Raw genomic sequence first — 23,455 nt, 5'->3', positions numbered from 1 at the left:
GAGTACGGTGAAGTTGAGCCAGTGTGAGGCAGGGCTGGAGGGGGCGGCCACGGGCGCCTGTCCGCCCCGGTCCCCTCCTCTGGCTGGGAGGAGGAGGGCGGGAGGGGGGCTAGGCCCAGTGTGTGGCCGCAAAGCCACTGCTCCCAGCCACAGCTGGAAGGGGCAGAGTGGCCGTCCATGGATGGTCAGCTCCCACGGGAAGGCGGGGAGGGCAGACCCGGCCATGCTCCCAAGGCTGAGTGAGCCAGCGCGGCACACGCCACAGGCAGCACATCAGCACCCCAGACAGAGCGGTGTGGGGGGCACGTCAGCACCCCAGAAAGAGCAGTGTGTGTGTGTGTGGCATCAGCACCCCAGAAAGAGCAGTGTGTGTGTGTGGGGAATGTCAGCACCCCAGAAAGAGCAGTGTGTAGGGGACTCAAGGAGGGTCCGAGTCCCTGCCCCGTCCTCCCAATGGACTCCGCTGCAGGGCAGGGGTGGGGGCATGTGTCGGGCGGGCAGAGACCTCATGGGCAGGGTGGGGGGAGGGGGGGAGGAAGAGGAGGGAGGGCACGGGGCACAGCCGCGGCCCTCTCATCCGGGGCTGTTCTGAGCCCGCGGGACCCCAGGCGCCGGTGTCAAGGTCCAGAGCCCTCTGGAGTCCGCATGGTCAGGGCCCGTGGGGGCGGGGGGGGGGGGGTGGCGTCTGGTCCAGTGGGGGTCAGGAGGATTGGGGCTACCGTGTGGATGCCTTGGGGAGGCACGCAGCACCCCCAGAGCTCCTGCTCCCCCTTCCTCTTCCCGCCGGGGAGGCGCAGCTGTGCCAGCTGAGGGCTGTGATGCGGGAGAGAAGGGGCCGCCGCCCTTTCCTTTGGGACCCCCGTTCCCCGCCCCCCCAAGCAGAGTGCCCCCCGCGCACCGCAGTGTGGCCCTTCGCTGGGGCGCAAAGACCAGAGAAAGCAAGGGAGGGACCGCGGCAGAGACTACGCAGCCAAGATGCTGAGATGCAAGGGAGCCAAGGCCATGGGCCCAAGAAATGCAGGGCGCTGCCCCCCCGCGGGGCTCCCCGGGACGCTGCCCCCCCCAGGCGCGGGCTCCCCGGGACGCTGCCCCCCCGCGGGCTCCCCGGGACGCTGCCCCCCCCGCGGGGCTCCCCGGGACGCTGCCCCCCCCCCGCGGGGCTCCCCGGGACGCTGCCCCCCCCCCCCGCGGGGCTCCCCGGGACGCTGCCCCCCCCCCGCGGGGCTCCCCGGGACGCTGCCCCCCCCCGCGGGGCTCCCCGGGACGCTGCCCCCCCCCCGCGGGGCTCCCCGGGACGCTGCACCCCCCCCCCCGCGGGGCTCCCCGGGACGCTGCCCCCCCCCCCCCCGCGGGGCTCCCCGGGACGCTGCACCCCCCCCCCGCGGGGCTCCCCGGGACGCTGCCCCCCCCCCGCGGGGCTCCCCGGGACGCTGCCCCCCCCGCGGGGCTCCCCGGGACGCTGCCCCCCCGCGGGGCTCCCCGGGACGCTGCCCCCCCCGCGGGGCTCCCCGGGACGCTGCCCCCCCCCCCGCGGGGCTCCCCGGGACGCTGCCCCCCCCCCGCGGGGCTCCCCGGGACGCTGCCCCCCCCCCCAGGCGCGGGCTCCCCGGGACGCTGCCCCCCCCCCGCGGGGCTCCCCGGGACGCTGCCCCCCCGCGGGGCTCCCCGGGACGCTGCCCCCCCCGCGGGGCTCCCCGGGACGCTGCCCCCCCCCCCGCGGGGCTCCCCGGGACGCTGCCCCCCCGCGGGGCTCTCCCGGGACGCTGCCCCCCCCGCGGGGCTCTCGCGGGACGCTGCCCCCCCCCGCGGGGCTCCCCGGGACGCTGCCCCCCCCGCGGGGCTCCCCGGGACGCTGCCCCCCCCGCGGGGCTCTCGCGGGACGCTGCCCCCCCCGCGGGGCTCCCCGGGACGCTGCCCCCCCCGCGGGGCTCCCCGGGACGCTACCCCCCCCGCGGGGCTCTCCCGGGACGCTGCCCCCCCCCGCGGGGCTCCCCGGGACGCTGCCCCCCCCGCGGGGCTCCCCGGGACGCTGCCCCCCCAGGCGCGGGCTCCCCGGGACGCTGCCCCCCCCCGCGGGGCTCCCCGGGACGCTGCCCCCCCCGCGGGGCTCCCCGGGACGCTGCCCCCCCCGCGGGGCTCTCCCTGGGACGCTGCCCCCCCCCGCGGGGCTCCCCGGGACGCTGCCCCCCCCCGCGGGGCTCTCCCTGGGACGCTGCCCCCCCGTGGGGCTCCCCGGGACGCTACCCCCCCCCGCGGGGCTCTCGCGGGACGCTGCCCCCCCCCCCCCCCGCGGGGCTCTCCCTGGGACGCTGCCCCCCCCAGGCGCGGGCTCCCCGGGACGCTGCCCCCCCGCGGGGCTCTCCCTGGGACACTGCCCCCCCCCAGGCGCGGGCTCTCCCGGGACGCTGCCCCCCCCGCAGGGCTCTCCCTGGGACACTGCCCCCCCCAGGCGCGGGCTCTCCCGGGACGCTGCCCCCCCGCGGGGCTCTCCCTGGGACGCTGCCCCCCCCCAGGCGCGGACTCTCCCGGGACGCTGCCCCCCCCGCGGGGCTCTCCCTGGGACACTGCCCCCCCCCAGGCGCGGGCTCTCCCGGGACGCTGCCCCCCCCGCGGGGCTCTCCCTGGGACGCTGCCCCCCCCCAGGCGCGGGCTCTCCCGGGACGCTGCCCCCCCGCGGGGCTCTCGCGGGACGCTGCCCCCCCCGCGGGGCTCCCCGGGACGCTGCCCCCCCCGCGGGGCTCCCCGGGACGCTGCCCCCCCAGGCGCGGGCTCCCCGGGACGCTGCCCCCCCCCCGCGGGGCTCCCCGGGACGCTGCCCCCCCCGCGGGGCTCCCCGGGACGCTGCCCCCCCCCCAGGCGCGGGCTCCCCGGGACGCTGCCCCCCCCCCGCGGGGCTCCCCGGGACGCTGCCCCCCCCCCGCGGGGCTCCCCGGGACGCTGCCCCCCCCCCGCGGGGCTCCCCGGGACGCTGCCCCCCCCGCGGGGCTCTCCCGGGACGCTGCCCCCCCCGCGGGGCTCTCGCGGGACGCTGCCCCCCCCGCGGGGCTCCCCGGGACGCTGCCCCCCCGCGGGGCTCCCCGGGACGCTGCCCCCCCCCCCGCGGGGCTCCCCGGGACGCTGCCCCCCTCGCGGGGCTCCCCGGGACGCTGCCCCCCCCGCGGGGCTCTCCCGGGACGCTGCCCCCCCCCGCGGGGCTCCCCGGGACGCTGCTCCCCCAGGCGCGGGCTCCCCGGGACGCTGCCCCCCCCCGCGGGGCTCCCCGGGACGCTGCCCCCCCCCGCGGGGCTCTCCCCGGGACGCTGCCCCCCCCCGCGGGGCTCCCCGGGACGCTGCCCCCCCCCGCGGGGCTCTCCCTGGGACGCTGCCCCCCCCCGCGGGGCTCCCCGGGACGCTGCCCCCCCCCGCGGGGCTCTCCCTGGGACGCTGCCCCCCCCGTGGGGCTCCCCGGGACGCTACCCCCCCCCGCGGGGCTCTCGCGGGACGCTGCCCCCCCCCCCCCCGCGGGGCTCTCCCTGGGACGCTGCCCCCCCCCAGGCGCGGGCTCCCCGGGACGCTGCCCCCCCCGCGGGGCTCTCCCTGGGACACTGCCCCCCCCAGGCGCGGGCTCTCCCGGGACGCTGCCCCCCCGCAGGGCTCTCCCTGGGACACTGCCCCCCCCAGGCGCGGACTCTCCCGGGACGCTGCCCCCCCGCGGGGCTCTCCCTGGGACACTGCCCCCCCCAGGCGCGGGCTCTCCTGGGACGCTGCCCCCCCGCGGGGCTCTCCCAGGACGCTGCCCCCCCCCCCCAGGCGCGGGCTCTCCCGGGGAGCTGCCCCCCTTCCCCCGGGCGCGGGCTCCTCAGCCCCTGGGCCAGCCATCAAGCAGGCTCTCTCTGTGGCCTCCCAGCGTCTGCTCCTGGCCCAGCCAGCCGGGTGACCCGCGCTGTTCCAGCTGCCCCAGCACAGCCCCCGGCCCTCCCTCCCTCCTCTAGACACGGGAGTGAAGACACGGAGCCAGAGCCCGGACGCCGGCCTGAGGGCCCCGGGCAGGCTGGGCCAGGCTGCCCCAGGCCCGCTGCAGGGCAGAGCCGCACGCTGAGGCTTGGGCTGCAGGTGCTGGACGGAAGGGGTTGGGAGCCGTCCCATCCCCGGTCTGCTGTAGAGGGCGGGGTGAGCAGGCCGGGCCAACCAGCCTCCCACTGACCTCACCCCCCCCCCCACCTGCCCCACGTCCAGAAACCCCCGGGGGGGAAAAGGCAGGTGCAGGCAGAGGGCGCGGGAGGGAGAAGGTGAACTGGTGAGGATCTAGGGGAGTGCTTTCCACGCTCCAGGGCCATGCCCCTGACCCCCCACTTCATCCAGAACCCCCCACGCTCCAGGGCCATGCCCCTGCCCCCCCCACTTCATCCAGAACCCCCCACGCTCCAGGGCCATGCCCCTGCCCTCCCCCACTTCATCCAGAACCCCCCACGCTCCAGGCCCCTGACCCCCCACTTCATCTAGAACCCCCCACGCTCCAGGGCCCTGCCCCCCCCACTTCATCCAGAACCCCCCACGCTCCAGGGCCATGCCCCCCCACTTCATCCAGAACCCCCCACGCTCCAGGGCCATGCCCCCCCACTTCATCCAGAACCCCGCACGCTCCAGGGCCATGCCCCTGCCCCCCCACTTCATCCAGAACCCCCCACGCTCCAGGGCCATGCCCCTGCCCCCCCACTTCATCCAGAACCCCCCACACTCCAGGGCCATGCCCCTGCCCCCCCACTTCATCCAGAACTCCCCATGCTCCAGGGCCATGCCCCTGCCCCCCCACTTCATCCAGAACCCCCCACGCTCCAGGGCTGTGCCCCTGCCCCCCACTTCATCCAGAACCCCCCACGCTCCAGGGCCATGCCCCTGACCCCCCACTTCATCCAGAACCCCCCACGCTCCAGGGCCATGCCACTGACCCCCCCCACTTCATCCAGAACCCCCCAGGCTCCAGGGCCATGTCCCTGACTCCCCCAACTTCATCCAGAACCCCCCACGCTCCAGGGCCATGCCCCTGCCCCCCCCCACTTCATCCAGAACCCCCCACGCTCCAGGACCATGCCCCTGCCCCCCAAACTTCATCCAGAATCCCTCACGCTCCAGGGCCATGCCCCTGACGCCCCACTTCATCCAGAACCCCCCACGCTCCAGGGCTGTGCCCCTGCCCCCCACTTCATCCAGAACCCCCCACGCTCCAGGGCTGTGCCCCTGCCCCCCACTTCATCCAGAACCCCCCACGCTCCAGGGCCCTGCCCCTGCCCCCCCCACTTCATCCAGAACCCCCCACGCTCCAGGGCCATGCCCCTGCCCCCCCACTTCATCCAGAACCCCCCACGCTCCAGGGCCATGCCCCTGCCCCCCAAACTTCATCCAGAATCCCTCACGCTCCAGGGCCATGCCCCTGACCCCCCAACTTCATCCAGAACCCCCCCACGCTCCAGGGCCATGCCCCTGACGCCCTGACTTCATCCAGAACCCCCCACGCTCCAGGGCCATGCCCCTGACGCCCCACTTCATCCAGAACCCCCCACGCTCCAGGGCTGTGCCCCTGCCCCCCCACTTCATCCAGAACCCCCCACGCTCCAGGGCCATGCCCCTGCCCCCCCACTTCATCCAGAACCCCCCACGCTCCAGGGCCATGCCCCTGCCCCCCACTTCATCCAGAACCCCCCACGCTCCAGGGCCATGCCCCTGACCCCCGACTTCATCCAGAACCCCCCACGCTCCAGGGCCATGCCCCTGCCCCCCACTTCATCCAGAACCCCCCACGCTCCAGGCCCCTGACCCCCCACTTCATCCAGAACCCCCCACGCTCCAGGGCCATGCCCCTGCCCCCCACTTCATCCAGAACCCCCCACGCTCCAGGGCCATGCCCCTGCCCCCCCACTTCATCCAGAACCCCCCACGCTCCAGGGCCATGCCACTGACCCCCCCCCACTTCATCCAGAGCCCCCCACGCTCCAGGGCCATGCCCCCCCACTTCATCCAGAACCCCCCACGCTCCAGGGCCATGCCCCTGCCCCCCCACTTCATCCAGAACCCCCCACGCTCCAGGGCCATGCCACTGACCCCCCCCCACTTCATCCAGAACCCCCCACGCTCCAGGGCCATGCCCCTGACCCCCGACTTCATCCAGAACCCCCCACGCTCCAGGGCCATGCCCCTGCCCCCCACTTCATCCAGAACCCCCCACGCTCCAGGGCCCTGCCCCTGCCCCCCCCACTTCATCCAGAACCCCCCACGCTCCAGGGCCCTGCCCCTGCCCCCCCACTTCATCCAGAGCCCCCCACGCTCCAGGACCATGCCCCTGCCCCCCACTTCATCCAGAACCCCCCACGCTCCAGGACCATGCCCCTGCCCCCCCACTTCATCCAGAACCCCCCACGCTCCAGGGCCATGCCCCTGACCCCCCACTTCATCCAGATCCCCCCACGCTCCAGGGCCATGCCCCTGCCCCCCCCACTTCATCCAGAACCCCCCACGCTCCAGGGCCATGCCACTGACCCCCCCCCCACTTCATCCAGAACCCCCCACGCTCCAGGGCCATGCCCCTGCCCCCCACTTAATCCAGAACCCCCCACGCTCCAGGGCCATGCTCCTGACGCCCCCACTTCATCCAGAACCCCCCACGCTCCAGGGCCATGCCACTGACCCCCCCCACTTCATCCAGAACCCCCCACGCTCCAGGGCCATGCCCCTGCCCCCCGACTTCATCCAGAACCCCCCACGCTCCAGGGCCATGCCCCTGCCCCCCACTTCATCCAGAACCCCCCACGCTCCAGGGCCATGCCCCTGACCCCCCACTTCATCCAGAACCCCCCACGCTCCAGGGCCATGCCCCTGCCCCCCACTTCATCCAGAACCCCCCACGCTCCAGGACCATGCCCCTGCCCCCCCACATCATCAGAACCCCCCACGCTCCAGGGCTGTGCCCCTGACCCCCCACTTCATCCAGAACCCCCCCCCCCCTTCGTCTTTGAGACACTGCCCGTGCCAGGTGCTCCCGTTTTATTTTTTTGGGGGGAACCTGTGATTTATTCATGGCAGGTTTGCTCCCACTCCAAGGTCTCCTCCACGCAGGCTTCAGGTCCAAACCTCCCCATTTCCCAGGCTTTGCGCCTTGGGAGGGCACCAGCAAGGTGGTATGGTGGCCGGCCCCGTGCTCCCCCCAGCCTCCCCCTGCAGTCCTGTGCTCCCCCAGCCTCCCCCTGCAGCCCTGTGCTCCCCCCAGCCTCCCCCTGCAGCCCCGTGCTCCCCCCAGCCTCCCCCTGCAGCCCTGTGCTCCCCCAGCCTCCCCCTGCAGCCCTGTGCTCCCCCAGCCTCCCCCTGCAGGAGGCCCTGTGCTCCCCCAGCCTCCCCCTGCAGCCCTGTGCTCCCCCCAGCCTCCCCCTGCAGCCCTGTGCTCCCCCCAGCCTCCCCCTGCAGCCCTGTGCTCCCCCAGCCTCCCCCTGCAGCCCTGTGCTCCCCCCAGCCTCCCCCTGCAGCCCTGTGCTCCCCCCAGCCTCCCCCTGCAGCCCTGTGCTCCCCCCAGCCTCCCCCTGCAGCCCTGTGCTCCCCCAGCCTCCCCCTGCAGCCCTGTGCTCCCCCCAGCCTCCCCCTGCAGGAGGCCCTGTGCTCCCCCAGCCTCCCCCTGCAGCCCCGTGCTCCCCCCAGCCTCCCCCTGCAGCCCTGTGCTCCCCCCAGCCTCCCCCTGCAGCCCTGTGCTCCCCCAGCCTCCCCCTGCAGCCCTGTGCTCCCCCCAGCCTCCCCCTGCAGCCCTGTGCTCCCCCCAGCCTCCCCCTGCAGCCCTGTGCTCCCCCAGCCTCCCCCTGCAGCCCCGTGCTCCCCCCAGCCTCCCCCTGCAGCCCTGTGCTCCCCCAGCCTCCCCCTGCAGCCCTGTGCTCCCCCCAGCCTCCCCCTGCAGCCCTGTGCTCCCCCCAGCCTCCCCCTGCAGCCCTGTGCTCCCCCCAGCCTCCCCCTGCAGCCCTGTGCTCCCCCAGCCTCCCCCTGCAGCCCTGTGCTCCCCCCAGCCTCCCCCTGCAGGAGGCCCTGTGCTCCCCCAGCCTCCCCCTGCAGCCCTGTGCTCCCCCAGCCTCCCCCTGCAGGAGGCCCTGTGCTCCCCCAGCCTCCCCCTGCAGCCCTGTGCTCCCCCCAGCCTCCCCCTGCAGCCCCGTGCTCCCCCCAGCCTCCCCCTGCAGCCCTGTGCTCCCCCCAGCCTCCCCCTGCAGCCCTGTGCTCCCCCCAGCCTCCCCCTGCAGCCCTGTGCTCCCCCCAGCTTCCCCCTGCAGCCCTGTGCTCCCCCCAGCCTCCCCCTGCAGCCCTGTGCTCCCCCCAGCCTCCCCTGCAGCCCTGTGCTCCCCCCAGCCTCCCCCTGCAGCCCTGTGCTCCCCCCAGCCTCCCCCTGCAGCCCTGTGCTTCCCCCAGCCTCCCCCTGCAGCCCTGTGCTCCCCCCAGCCTCCCCCTGCAGCCCTGTGCTCCCCCCAGCCTCCCCCTGCAGCCCTGTGCTCCCCCAGCCTCCCCCTGCAGCCCTGTGCTCCCCCCAGCCTCCCCCTGCAGCCCTGTGCTCCCCCCAGCCTCCCCCTGCAGCCCTGTGCTCCCCCCAGCCTCCCCCTGCAGGAGGCCCTGTGCTCCCCCAGCCTCCCCCTGCAGCCCTGTGCTCCCCCAGCCTCCTCCTGTAGCTGGCCTGAGGTTGTGCCCTCTGCCCCTCCCCCACCACCGAGTGCCTCCCGGGAGATTCGAGTGACCCCAGCCCATCCTCTAGAAACTTCCTGGTTAAGCTTGGAGGCGCAGACGGGCCGGCTCACCCTCATTCCGGACGGACGCCCTGCGCCCGCGGGTCCCCCACCCCTAAAGCGCACCGGTGCGGACCTCGCTGAGCCCTAGCCAGCTGTGCCAACAGACAGACCCGGGACCAGACCGACCGCCGCGGGGGGTGGCTCCAAGGCACGTGCCCAATGCAGGCCGACCCCCACCCTCACCCCATCCCCTGTCCTCACCCAGCCTCGGCCATCGGCCGACCCCCGCCCTCACCCCATCCCAGGTCCTCACCCAGCCTCCGCCATCAGCCTGACCTCGGCCATCGGCCCGACCCCCGCCCTCACCCCGATCCCCATCCTCACCCAGCCTCTGCCATCGGCCTGATCCCCGTCCTCACTCAGCCTCTGCCATCGGCCTGACCCCTGCCCTCACCCAGCCTCCGCCATCGGCCTGACCCCCGTCCTCACCCAGCCTCCGCCATCGGCCCGGCCCCATCCTCACCCAGCCTCTGCCATCGGCCTGACCCCTGCCCTCACCCAGCCTCCGCCATCGGCCCGGCCCCATCCTCACCCAGCCTCCGCCATCGGCCCGGCCCCATCCTCACCCAGCCTCCGCCATCGGCCTGACCCCCGTCCTCACCCAGCCTCCGCCATCGGCCTGACCCCCGTCCTCACCCAGCCTCCGCCATCGGCCTGACCCCCGCCCTCACCCAGCCTCCGCCATCGGCCTGACCCCCGCCCTCACCCAGCCTCCGCCATCGGCCTGACCCCCGTCCTCACCCAGCCTCCGCCATCGGCCCGGCCCCGTCCTCACCCAGCCTCCGCCACCGGCCGGACCCCCGTCCTCACCCAGCCTCCGCCATCGGCCTGACCCCCGTCCTCACCCAGCCTCCGCCATCGGCCCGGCCCCATCCTCACCCAGCCTCTGCCATCGGCCGGACCCCTGCCCTCACCCAGCCTCCGCCATCGGCCCGGCCCCATCCTCACCCAGCCTCCGCCATCGGCCTGACCCCCGTCCTCACCCAGCCTCCGCCATCGGCCCGGCCCCGCCCTCCCCCACCTCCGGCCCCCGCCAGCAGCGTCCCCGTCACCCGGAGCCCGTGAGGCCGGCGGCTCCGCGGCGGGGCGGCGGCGGCCTGGACCCTGGCAAGGGCCGCGCGCCCGGACCGCGACAAAGCCGGCCGTGCCGGCGGTGCGGGGCTGCGGCGGAGAGGGCGGCGGCGCCGGGCTTCGGCGGAGAGGGCGGCGGCGCCGGGCTGCGGCGGGCGGGGGCTGCGGCGGGAGGCGGCGCCGGCGATTGGCGGGCAAGGGGCTGCCGCAGTGGGCGCGGCGGCGGGCGGGGAAGGGCGGGCTGCAGGGGGGCGGGAGGCTGGGGCGGGAGGGGCTGGGGGCGGGCCGCACGGGCGGGGGGAGGAGGAGGGGAGCACCGGCGCAGGAGTGTCCGGGAAGGGCGCAGGACCGCGCGGCGTCGGTGGAGAGCGGGCGCGGTCCCGGGCTCGGCGCGGCGCGCATGGCGCAGGCGGCTCCCGGTTCCCGCACAGGCGCACGCCCCGCCCGCAGCGACGTCTCCCTGGAAACCGCAGTGGGCTTCTCGGCCGAGCCGAGTCCCGCCCCCGGCCAGCAGGGGACAGCCCGCCGGCTGGGCAGGAGGGGCGCGCGGGCTGGGCAGGGAGGGCGCGCGGGCTGGGCAGGAGGGGCGCGCGGGCTGGGCAGGAGGGGCGCGCGGGCTGGGCAGGGGGGTCCCGCGGGCTGGGCAGGAGGGGCGCGCGGGCTGGGCAGGAGGGGCGCGCGGGCTGGGCAGGGGGGTCCCGCGGGCTGGGCAGGAGGGGCGCGCGGGCTGGGCAGGGGGGTCCCGCGGGCTGAGCAGGGGGGTCCCGCGGGCTGGGCAGGAGGGGCGCGCGGGCTGGGCAGGAGGGGCGCGCGGGCTGGGCAGGAGGGGCGCGCGGGCTGGGCAGGAGGGGCGCGCGGGCTGGGCAGGGGGGTCCCGCGGGCTGGGCAGGAGGGGCGCGCGGGCTGGGCAGGAGGGGCGCGCGGGCTGGGCAGGGGGGTCCCGCGGGCTGGGCAGGAGGGGCGCGCGGGCTGGGCAGGGGGGGCGCGCGGGCTGGGCAGGAGGGGCGCGCGGGCTGGGCAGGGGGGTCCCGCGGGCTGGGCAGGGGGGGTGCGCGGGCTGGGCAGGGGGTCCCGCGGGCTGGGCAGGAGGGGCGCGCGGGCTGGGCAGGGGGGGCGCGCGGGCTGGGCCGGAGGGGCGCGCGGGCTGGGCAGGGGGGGCGCGCGGGCTGGGCAGGCCCCCCGCGGGCTGGGCGGGGGGGGGGGGGCGCGCGGGCTGGGCAGGGGGGGGCGCGGGCTGGGCAGAAGGGGCGCGCAGGCTGGGCAGGGGGAGCGCGCGGGCTGGGCAGGGGGTCCCGCGGGCTGGGCAGGAGGGGCGTGCGGACTGGGCAGGCCCCCCGCGGGCTGGGCAGGGGAGGGGCATGCGGGCTGGTCAGGCCCCCCGTGAGCTGGGCATGGGGGGCCCGCGGGCTGGGCATGGGGGCCACGTGGTGCTCGGGAGCCCGGGGTGCGGGGCGCAGGGCGCAGGCGCGGGCCTCTCCTCCTCATGGGAAGCCCGCTGACCACGACCCTGACCCCCCTAAAACAGGCCGATCACAAGGCCACCCCGGGACTTGGCCCCGCCTGCTCAGAGCAGGAAGTAGCCGTCCCTGCTGCCACACCCCACAACCCCTCCAATCCTGTCCTCCCTGGATGCCCTGGTCAGCTCCCCAGCCACCCATGCTCCACAGGCCCCGAAGGGCATCACCAGTGAACAGCAGCCCCCAGCGGACGGACAGCCCGTCCAGCAGGCCTCTGCCCAGCAGGCCCCTGCCCAGCATGGGGCTTGCACCCGCATCCACCACACCCACGGGCATAGCCGTCCTCAGGGCCTGGGGCTGACAGCTGGGATTCTCAATCCCGAGGACACAGCCTGGGTGGCTGGACTTCAGGAAGGAGGGCAGAGGGGCCAGGCTGGCCTGCAGAGGCTCTACGCAGCTCTCTGACATGGCGCGCCACCTCCCAACCCACCACAGAGCCAGGGAAAGCCAAGAATGCCTACCAGGGAACGGTCCACGCAGGAGGTCCTGGGTGGCTGGTGGCCTGCCCTGCCCTGCGGGTGTCCAGTAGGCAGTGGCCGCAGCCTCTCTCAGCCCACAAACAAGGGAAGGAGCAGAAGAGAGGCGGTGCCAAGGGCGTCTGCCCACTGTGCAGACTCGGCCTCTTTCTACCCAGCCTAACAGCCATCTCCACCAGCACAGCCCCTCCAGCTACGGCTGCTCAAGAGCCTGGGGCTGGGTCCATCAGCATCTCCCCGCCAGCCGCACCACACACCTCCCCGGGTGAAAGCACAGGGCAGCTCTGCCAGGGGCTCTGCACCTCCCTGGCACCCAGGCGGGCGAAACACAGGAACACATTTGATAAGAGGATCTCACCAGCGTGGGCATGCAGACAATGCCGGCACAGCACGCGACTCTCCCCCCACCAGGCAGGACCCCTCCCATCCCCAGGGCGGGTCAGCCAGCAACCCAAGGGGTGTTTCCAGGAACACCCTGAGCCCAGCCACGGACGGCACCCTGCCCTGGGCGTGCACACAGGAGCCTTTACGCCCACCTCCTCTTCAGCCTCAGGATCTCCCCCTGGTCTACTGTGGAGAGCGTGGCACACACACAGGGAAGTGCCCAGGGCCACTGGCTCTCAGCCTGCACCCCAGCCTCTCTCCCTGGATCCCCATCCAAGGGGAATTCCTGTGTGGAGGCGGAGGCCCAGACAGGAGCCAACACGTTATCGGAGACAGAGGTCTGGGTGCCGCCCCCCCCCACACAGCACCTCCGCACCCAGCAAGGTGTGGCCCACATCACCCCACGGGTGCCATCAAGGGGCGGCAGCTGGCGACCGACACCCTCTTCCTTTCAACTCAGATGAACAGTGAATTATTTTTTTAGTATTAAAAAATTGAGCCCCCAAAATTTTAAGCAGGATCTGGGAGACTTGGGCCCCGGTGTTGTAGCACCCACAGAGTTAAAAGGTACAGATACAGCTCTGCAGCTGAACGGATCACCAGGCTGTTTATCTGTTCAAGCGCAGCACCAATCAACAGCTCTGGCCCTCAGACCGCCTTTTCCTTGTCCTCGGTTTCTTTCTCGGGAACCTGCATTCTGGACATCTCTCAGGAGACAGGGAGTTGCACCCCACCCCATACAGGTCTACTCAGACCTGAGGCCTGCCTACAGAGGGACTTTGGGGACCCAGTGACGGCTCCAGGCAGAGAAGCCAGATGTCCAGGGCTGCCACACCAGACCCTGGGGGCAGACAGCTGGAAGCAGCTGGCCCTGTTCCCCGCAGCGGGAGAGTCGGTGCCGGGGCCCAGGTGATCTGAGGCTCCTTTGGTGGCAACTGTCCGGGCCTCTGGGCTCGGCTAGGCCCTGTGGCGTCCCCAGTGCCCTTCCCTGGCCTCTTTCCTGAAAGCCAGCTGACACCCAGGCTGGCCTGTGCCCACAGGGTGCACCCTGCAACATTTGCGGCTGCTCTCGGGGTCCGGTCTCCACAGCCGGGCCCAGCGGTCGCCATGTGGACGGTTAGGGGTCCTCGCTACGATGAGGCCCCTCAGCCAGGTGCAGGCTGGCCTTCCTCCCTCCCTCCCGAGGCTCCCTGGGACGGCTCAGCGCTCCCAGGGGGGCGGGAGGCCCAGGCGGATGCCCAGGGCTCCATTTCCGGCTCAGCCCGGCCTCCTATTCTTCCCCAGTCACCGTGGCCTCAGGCTGCACGTGCAGGGGAGTCTCGGGGAAGGTGCAGCCAGCTCCTGCTCCTCAGAGGAAGAGCCCCAAGTTCAAGGTTTGGCACAAAGCAAGGCTGGGGCAAGAGGCCCGTGCTGCACCCAGGTCAAGCCATGTCTGGGGTCCCTGGACTCTCCTCCTTCCAGGAAGGTGGTCTCTATGTAGCCTGGAGGTCAATGGCCAGCCCCTGAGTGGATGCTGGCCACTGGGCTTCTAGGTGACCTGAGCAGTGCCTGCTTCCCGTGGTCACGCAGGGCCAAACTCACCAAGAAAGCTGGCAGTGGCCGAGTGGCGCTGCCCCACAGGGTGTCTGGAGGGTGCTTGCTCTGGGACAGCCCTGCCCCGTCTCCACCCACCCGCAGACGGGCCAACTCCTCTGTCAGCCTGACCATCTGTGCAGCAGGCCTCCGCCTGGCCAGACTCATTTCCCTGCCTGCCTCGATCTGTGAGCCGGCGGTGAACGACGGGACCAGGAAGGAAAGCCCGCGCCTGCCCTGCCTGTTAGTGACGGGAATGCGGGAGAACGGGCCGCCCGGGCTCCCGGGGACTGCTCCCCGGACTCGCCAAGCTGTGGCGGGGTGTGCAGTGTCACACAGCGCCGTGGATGGAAAGGGTCGTGGAGCACGGGCGATGAGGCCGGGCTGAGCCCTCCCGGCCTGGCTGGAGCTCCGGCTCCACCCCCAGGTTGGGCTGCCCGACCCATCCGTTGTGACCTGCATCCTGCTACACGAGCCTCAGCTCCCCGGGTCCTGGCGTGCCTCCGCTCTCGTCCAGGTGGCTCTCAGGGTGCTGCTGGTATTAGTGGGAGGCACTGGAATAGCACAGAACCCTAATACGGCTGGAGGCGTGGCTCCCGCGGTAGGTGTCGGCTGCCGAGTAGGGAGAGCGGCGGGTGTCAGACAAGGAGCCACCGACGCCCCCAGGGAGACGGGTCCTCAGAGGGGTCCCGTCCTCAGTTCTCCACACCCAGAGCCCTGCACACAAACACACAGACACACACACACACAGACACACAGACAGACAGACAGACAGACACGCACACACACACACACACACACACACACACACACACACACACACACACACACACACACACACACGCCAGCAGGAGCCATGGGCCAGTGGAAGGGAAAATGCCAACGCCTGAGCCCGGCCTGGCGGCAGGCGGCGCAGCCCTTCCCCGAGCCCCGCACAGGGCCATGGGCAGGGCAGTGTCCCCGGCCCCCAGGGGTCCAGCGGGCACTGGTGCCTGGGCAGCAGAGGACGGGCTCCGGCCACCCCGACACAGCCGGCACACATGGACAGCGGCTCCCTGCATCTACCCCGACATAGCCGGCCACACACTGACAGCGGCTCCCTGCGTCCACCCTGACACAGCTGGACACACACGGACAGCGGCTCCCTGCGTCCACCCTGACACAGCCGGCCACACACGGACAGCGGCTCCCTGCGTCCACCCCGACACAGCTCACACACGGACAGCGGCTCCCTGCGTCCACCCTGACACAGCTGGACACACACAGACAGCGGCTCCCTGTGTCCACCCTGACACAGCTGGACACACACAGACAGCGGCTCCCTGTGTCCACCCCGACACAGCCCACACACGGACAGCGGCTCCCCTGCGTGTGAAGGTGCTGCCAGCGGTGAAGCAGGGGTGGCTGTTGGGCAGTGACCATGTGGCCTCCAGGTGGAGGCATGTGTCAGCCCAAATTCACACTTCCAGATAGGCTGGCCCCAGTGGCTGGGTTCAGATCATGGCTGATACATCTGGAAAGCTCCAGACACCCAAATGGACTTCCCACAATGCCTGGAGCCTGTGGCCGCGGAAGGGGGGCTTCCCTGCAACCCTCTGCTGACCATTTCAACGGTCAGCTCTGACCTCTGGAGATCCACCTGGGTGGGGCTGAAGATGGCCAAGCGGTCATGGTCAGGACTTCCTGAACATCCCACACACCCGAACTAGCATGGCCCTAAATGGGGGCAGACCTGCAGCCCCACACCTTCCCACCTGTCCCCCCACACCCCACACCTTCCCACCTGTCTACACCCCACACCTGACACCTTCCCACCTGTCCACACCTGACACCTTCCCACCTGTCCACACCTGACACCTTCCCACCTGTCCCCCCACACCTGACACCTTCCCACCTGTCCCCCCACACCTGACACCTTCCCACCTGTCCACACCTGACACCTTCCCACCTGTCCACACCTGACACCTTCCCACCTGTGCACACCTGACACTTTCTCTCCTTTGCACACCTGACACCTTCCCACCTGTCCATACCTGACACTTTCTCACCTGTCCACACCTGACACCTTCCCACCTGTCCACACCTGACACCTTCCCACCTGTCCACACCTGACACTTTCTCACCTGTGCACACCTGACACCTTCCCACCTGTCCCCCCACCTGACACCTTCCCATCTGTCCACACCTGACACTTTCTCACCTGTGCACACCTGACACCTTCCCACCTGTCCACACCTGACACCTTCCCACCTGTGCACACCTGACACCTTCTCACCTGTGCACACCTGACACTTTCTCTCCTTTGCACACCTGACACCTTCCCACCTGTCCACACCTGACACCTTCCCACCTGTCCCCCCACCTGACACCTTCCCACCTGTCCCCCCACCTGACACCTTCCCACCTGTCCACACCTGACACCTTCCCACCTGTCCACACCTGACACCTTCCCACCTGTGCACACCTGACACTTTCTCTCCTTTGCACACCTGACACCTTCCCACCTGTCCACACCTGACACCTTCCCACCTGTCCACACCTGACACCTTCTCACCTGTGCACACCTGACACTTTCTCACCTGTGCACACCTGACACTTTCTCACCTGTGCACACCTGACACCTTCCCACCTGTCCCCCACACCTTCCCACCTGTCCACACCTGACACTTTCTCACCTGTGCTCCCAGACCTGACACCTTCCCACCTGTGCACACCTGACCCCTTCCCACCTGTCCACACCTGACACCTTCCCACCTGTGCACACCTGACCCCTTCCCACCTGTCCACACCTGACACCTTCCCACCTGTGCACACCTGACACCTTCCCATCTGTCCACACCTGACACTTTCTCACCTGTGCACACCTGACACCTTCCCACCTGTCCACACCTGACACTTTCTCTCCTGTCCTCACCTGACACTTTCTCACCTGTGCACACCTGACACCTTCCCACCTGTGCACACCTGACACTTTCTCACCTGTGCACACCTGACACCTTCCCACCTGTGCACACCTGACACCTTCCCACCTGTGCACACCTGACACTTTCTCACCTGTGCACACCTGACACTTTCTCACCTGTGCACACCTGACACCTTCCCACCTGTCCCCCACACCTTCCCACCTGTCCACCCCTGACACTTTCTCACCTGTGCTCCCAGACCTGACACCTTCCCACCTGTGCACACCTGACACCTTCCCACCTGTGCACACCTGACACTTTCTCACCTGTGCACACCTGACACCTTCCCACCTGTGCACACCTGACACCTTCCCACCTGTGCACACCTGACACCTTCCCACCTGTGCACACCTGACACTTTCTCACCTGTGCACACCTGACACTTTCTCACCTGTGCACACCTGACACCTTCCCACCTGTCCCCCACACCTTCCCACCTGTCCACACCTGACACTTTCTCACCTGTGCTCCCAGACCTGACACCTTCCCACCTGTGCACACCTGACACCTTCCCACCTGTGCACACCTGACACTTTCTCACCTGTGCACACCTGACACCTTCCCACCTGTGCACACCTGACACCTTCCCACCTGTGCACACCTGACACTTTCTCACCTGTGCACACCTGACACCTTCCCACCTGTGCACACCTGACACCTTCCCACCTGTGCACACCTGACACCTTCCCACCTGTGCACACCTGACACTTTCTCACCTGTGCACACCTGACACTTTCTCACCTGTGCTCCCAGACCTGGCCCTGGCTCTTCAATGCTGTGGTCCTCTCTTTACCCTCTGGGTCTTTGATCTCAGGCTCAGCCCCCTCCACCCTGACTTGACCTCACCTCTGCTCTTTGGGTGCCACAACCCCAAATGGAACAAGTCCTCTTGGGGTCCCTTGTCCTCCCAGCCCTGTGGCTGGACTGCCCTCTCCCACCCCAAGTCAGGCCGGTACCGGGCCTTGCACTTGGCCGGCCTGGATGGGGCATGCAGGGTCTGGCGGGCTGCAGGTCCATGGCTGCAGCTCTGCGGGGCCCAGGGGCCCTGCCTCTGGGGCAGCTGCAGGCATACGGCAGGGCCCAGGGCAGCGGAAAGGAGGGCAGAGCTGCAGCCCAGACTCAGCCTTCAACTCTGCGCAAGGGTGACAGGTCTTCCAGGCCGCCTGCAGGGCCTGTGGGGCAGGTCGGCCAGGCTGACCTGGGAAGCACTGCGTGCCGGGGCCTGGTCCCCACCAGCTGTCTACCTCACCAGAGCCCAGACCCGAGGCTAGAGGTTTGGGCGGACAGCCAGCAGCAGCCTCCAGGGGCTTCCCTGTCACCCGGCCAAGTAGAGATCCGGGGAGCGCTGCTGCAAGCGAGCAGTGGCCCCGTGGCTGGCCCCTGCCTCGGGAGAGGTGGTGCATCCACACCGCAGGACCTCGGCCTCACCCACCCCAGCGTCCACTGCCTCTGCAAGTCTGCCTGAGGCTCCAGCCCTCCCCCTCCCCCCGGCTGCAGTCTCCCACCCCAGAAATGGGGGCCTGGGGTCCCGGCAATGGACATTGGCAGCCATAGGTCAAGAAAACGCCCGTTGCTGGGCAATGGTGGCTCACGCCTGTCATCCCAGCTACTCAGGAGGCTGAGATCTGAGGATCTCAGACAGAGAAGTTCGTGAGACTCTTATCTCCAATAAACCACTAGAAAACCAGAAGTGGCACTGTGGCTCAAGCAGTAGAGCGCTAGCCTTGAGCTGAAGAGCTGAGGGACAGCGCCCAGGCCCAGAGTTCAGGCCCCACAACTGACAAAACAAAAATAAAAAAAAATTAAAGATGCCTGCCAGAGGTCTTCAGCTGCTGCTCTGTGTGTCACGGCTAGGTGACGTGCTGCATCCTGGAGCACGTGGCTGCCAGCTCTGGCCAGGGCATCATGAGGCCCAAACGCTGGCAAGGGGCCCTAGAGGACACCCCAACCTGGAAGACAGCTGAGGCCCACAGAGGGAGGGGCCAACCCAGGACCCCGAGGGGGCCGGGGCTCAGACTTCCGGAAAGCTGTGGGGTGGGGGAGGCCCGACTCGGTGCATGGTTACCAGGCCATGGGCACGGAGCCAGCGAGGCAGAGGGCATGCCTCACACCAGCCCCGAGCCCAGGGCGGCAGGACAGGCGGAGGGCACGCCTCACACCAGCCCCGAGCCCAGGGCGGCAGGACAGGCGGAGGGTACGCTTCACACCAGCCCCGAGCCCAGGGCGGCAGGACAGGCGGAGGGCACGAGGCGTGGTCCGGAGGGTGCGCACACCACCAGCGGAGCTGCAGCCCTCCAGCTCACGCAGTCAGTTCTCACCCAGAACTTAGAACAGGGCCCTGCCTGGGTGCAGGGGTGCAGTGCTGCAGACCCGCCATGATGGGCGCAGCGCCGGCCCCACCAAGGCGGCGTCCTAAACGGGAAGCTGGAGATGAAGAGGAGGGGAAGGGAGGACTTAGGGACCAGGACACCCCAAGTCCCAGAGGCGGGGGAGGCCTGGACTGGGGTCCCAGTGGAGTGTGTGTGTGTGTGTGTGTGTGTATGTGTGTGTGTGTGTGTCACAAAGACCTGCAGCCACACAGGCCTGTGACAGCCTGGGAAGACTGCGCATTCCCACAGCACAGCCCCATGTCCGCCCAACCCAGAGGACAATGACCACACAGCAGGACCTTCCAGCTGGACGCCAGCCCGCCTCCCCCCTGGCGGGTCATGACTTCTGATCGGAACTCACTCAGAGGCAGACCCACAGGGGACAGCCTGGCCCCGGGAGACCGTCCAGCCTCTCTCTCTGCCTGGCACACTTGACCTGGCGCGGCAGATACAGGACCTAGGCCTGATTCGACACCCGTGCGGGCTCAGGGGCGGGCCTCGCCCGGCCCCACATCCTGACTGTGCCCCAGCCCGCTTGCTTATTCTGCCTCTGGATCTGACGCCTGGCCTGCTACGGCCCGGCTGCTGGGCCAGGGTGCTCTCGGTCCATCTCCAGGGAGGCCCTGGGGCCCAGCCCAGTGTGGCAGCACAGTCACCAGCCTCGGCCGCCTGCATTCAGGTGACCGCTACTCCTTTGGGACATGCCCTATGGGGGCAGCTGCTCTCTCTCCATGGAGGATACGCCAGAGGCTTCTCCACAGGCCGGTCAGCAGTGCAGCCAGGTCTTCTTCAGGGTGCGTCGACGGTGTACGTCTGGGATCCCGGAGAGCGGCGGCAGTGGACGAGGCCCGCGGGGGACAGCGGCTGGCAAAAGCAGCTCCAGATCCTAAGAGATGGTGGCCTGGCCAGCTGTGTGGCCCAGGATGGCCTGGGCTGCGAATTGCGGGTCAGCTCCAGGTTGAGATGGTATGAGGCTTCTGGGGGAGGGCCGCTGAGCTGGCACTGCTGGGCAGCAGCGGATGGTATAGGCTTTGGGGTCCACCAGATTGGGCCCTAAGGCAGCGACGCGGGGCTCTGGCTTCGATGTACCCCACTGAGCAACGTGCGTGCGCGGGCCACCTCACGGGGGCTGGTGGGGGTTCTCGTGGAGGGCCTGGGCTTGGAAGGGCACATAGCACAGGAATTTCACACCCTCCTGCCAACCTTCGTGCTCCTTCAGCTGGATTCTGTCATCATGAAGACAGCGGCACCGGGTGGCAGCGCAGAGGCCTGCGGAGGAGCAGGGCCAGTCCAGCCCCAAGGCTCAGGGCTCTAAGCCCCAGGCCATTGCGTCACACAGGCCCTGCTGGGTCAGCCCTGCCCGCTGAGGCCCCATGCTGGGGAGGACGGCAGCTGAGCTGCTCGCAGCCCGGCCAGGGTGGGACCCCTCGGGAAGCCACACTGACCACACTGGGACCTCTGCTCCTGCACAGGCTGGGGCTCATGGAACTTTCTGGTCTGGGTAGGGCCATGAGCCAGGCAGCTGGAAAGCCCCATTGGCCTCAGAGAAGCAGCTGACATGGACGGGTCCCGGGGCCGGCCAAGATGGTACTTTCTAGGGTGAGAGACGAGGACACAGCCCCAGGACCCTCCTCAGACTCTGGGCCTGCCGACCAGGCCGCCAGCACCCACACCAAGGAAAAAACGTTCCTTCCCAGAGCCTCCCACGTCCTCAGTGCTGATCCCACGGCACAAAGCCCCCGCGGAGGCCCAGCCCCGGCTCCTCTCTCCCGAGGGGTTCCAAGCCCTTTTGACCTCTGGGTCACTTCCTCTGCCTCAGCCTGGGGCGGCCGGGATCCATGCGGTCCCTCTGCCCCCCGCCTCCCAGCCTGGCCAGCGTAAATGAGCACGCTCGGATCCTTGGGGCCAGGCCAGGCTGCGGTGACAGCGAAGAACCTGATGACCACCATCTTCCACCCGTCAGACACATGACCAGCCACGTCGCGTCCTGGCGTGTCCTGAGGCCAGGTGGTGGCCTGGGACCTCCGGCGGCCCAGGGAGAACCTTCTGCAGAGGTGGACCCAGGCGTCTCCCGGCCCTGGCTGTCTGTGAAGTGCCTGCCAGGAGGGAGGGAGGGCGGGCAGGCGGCCCCCACCCCGGACCTGCTCCACAGCCACAACACAGTACAACCATCATCACTGCCACGCCAAGGCCGTCTCCAAAACAGCAGGGCTTCACGAGGAGTCCCTTTCCCCCCACATGGCCTGTGGGGGCCCACTGCCCCCTCTGACCCCTCAGACAAAGGCTGGAAAGGCCCCCCGTGACAACAGGAGGGAAAGCTGGGTGTCCCCAACCGTCATGGGGCGACAAGGAAGCGTCCGCCTCCACCCCGAGAGGAGAGGAAAGCCCTCTCTGGAGGTCTCTTTGGGGCCTGCAGAACCGGGAGGGACCCGGGGCTCCAGGGACGGTGCCTCTAGGGGCCACCAGAGGGCGCCCGGTCCTCGGAGGCCAGAAGGGATGCTGGCTTTGGCTGCTGCCCCAGGGGCTACAGTTCCCTGGGCCAGCCACCCGTACCTGTATGATCCCCAGGGCCCTGGGCTGTCTCATTGTGGGGAGAATTGGGGTAAAATCCAGGGCTCTGTAGCGCTGCACCCCCTCCCTGGAGCACTAGCAGGACGGCAGTGGAGCCGAGCTCCCGGCCTTGTGTGGCTACGGGCGGCCTGCCTCCAGGGGAGAGGCTGCTCGGCTTGAGTCGGTAGGTACAGAGGCAGGGCACCTTGCAGACCCCGCGAGGACCGGCGGCTGGACAAGCAGCACCCCCATCACTGCCACCGCGGGCCGCTCCGGTTCCTCACCCCGGCAAGAACTGCGCTCAGCGTGTGCCCCCGCGTGCCCCACGCTGCCCCTGCCTTGGCCCGACCGCAGTGTCCAGTGTCTAAGCCTGGCAAGTCCTCCGCGAGGCACCAGCCGCCGAGGGGGCACGCACAGAGTGAAAGTTTCACAGAAGCCTTCAGCCCAGACCGGGGCTGGGAGGACCCCGCCCGGCGGGGGAGGGCGCCGGGGCCCTACCGGTGTGGCAGGAGGAGCAGCAGGGTGCGGGCGGGCAGGGGCTGCCCTGTGCCCGGCTGCGGCCTCCCGCCTGCGCCAGGCGAGAAGGGCTGTCCCGGGGGTTGAGCTCTGCGGGCGCGGTCCCTGTTGGGACCGGGTCTGCGGGGCCCGCGGCTCCCGGGGCTCCTCTCACTCCACTCGGGGCAGTGCTGGAGCTGCGCGGTCCCCGCGGTTCCGGCTGGGTTGGGACGCGGCTCACCGGTGCGGGGAGGGTCCCGGGCCCAGTGCGGGGAGCCCGGCCCCCAGTGCGGGGAGCCGGCCCCCAGTGCGGGGAGGGCCTCCGAGCCCGGCCCTGCGTCTGCTGCACCCCAGACGGCCGCACGACCCGGCCAGGCTGCGCGGGCGACCGACAGTGAAACTCGGGGTCCGGGAGACCCGGGGCCTGGACGGCTCGGCAGGCCGGGAGGGGAGGGGCGGCCGCGGGGCCTGGTCGGCCGCCGGGAGGCCGCGGCTCTTACAAAGGGACGCGCAGCCCCGGACGGGCTCCGAGGCGCCGACCACCTGCGGCTGGGACCGCCGCCCCGGGCCGCCCGGGCGAGGGGCGCGGCGGGCACCAGGCTTGGGTAGGGTCGGCGGGCCCCGCGGCGCAGGTCGCGGGGAGGCGCACGGCTCCGCGCTCAGGGCCCGGGACCGGGGATCCGAGCGCGGCCCCGAGGGACCGGCGCCCCCGAGGCCCAGACGGCGGCTCCCGCGGGCGGGGGGCGGGGGGCGGGGAGCGGAGCGCGGCCGGGGCCGGAGGCCGGCGCCGGGGCGCGGGCGGCGGGGTCCGGCCGGCGGGGAGGGAGGCGCGCGGGGCGCGGGGGACGGCGGGGCCGCGCGTACTCACCCGAGATCTCCGCCTGCGGCACGTCGCTGAGGCTGAAGCCCCGGGCCCCGTAGATCTGGCGGACCTCGCCGCAGCTCCGGCTCCGGCCCGCGGGCTCCCCGCTCGCGCCGGCGAGGAGCGCGGCGGCGGCGCACAGCAGCCACCAGCCGCGGGCCCGGAGCTCCATGGCGGGGCCGGCGGCGCCCCGGCCGCCCGCGCGCCGCTCGCGGATCGAAGGGCCGCGCCCGGCTCCCCGGGCGCGCGGCGGCCCGAGCCCGAGACAACAAAGCCGGCCGCGGCGCGGGGCGCGCGAGGTCCGGGCGCTCGGTCGGGCCGCCCAAAGCGCGGCAGCGAGCGCGCAGCCCGGCTCGGCCCTCCCCGCCGCCGGCCCGGCCCCCAGCGGCCGCGGGGCGGGGCGCGGGGCGGGG

At 71.3% G+C, this 23,455-nt stretch overlaps 1 protein-coding gene across 1 annotated transcript in view; it reads right to left on the bottom strand.

Moving 5' to 3' along the window:
- Positions 1–23,219, bottom strand: part of Gpc1 (glypican 1) — a 29,634-nt gene extending 6,415 nt beyond the window's left edge. The window contains exon 1 of the mRNA XM_042689056.1: positions 23,049–23,219. Coding sequence (XP_042544990.1) covers positions 23,049–23,214 — 166 coding nt within the window. The 5' untranslated portion in view covers positions 23,215–23,219. The remainder of the gene's footprint in view (positions 1–23,048) is intronic.
- Between the last annotated feature and the right edge of the window lie 236 nt (positions 23,220–23,455).

Source organism: Dipodomys spectabilis, unplaced genomic scaffold (assembly GCF_019054845.1).
Source record: "Dipodomys spectabilis isolate Male_0828 unplaced genomic scaffold, ASM1905484v1 ptg000124l, whole genome shotgun sequence".
NCBI classification, from domain to species: Eukaryota; Metazoa; Chordata; class Mammalia; order Rodentia; family Heteromyidae; genus Dipodomys; species Dipodomys spectabilis.
Note: the sequence above shows the minus strand (reverse complement) of the source record. Positions and strands in the feature narration are given on the sequence as shown.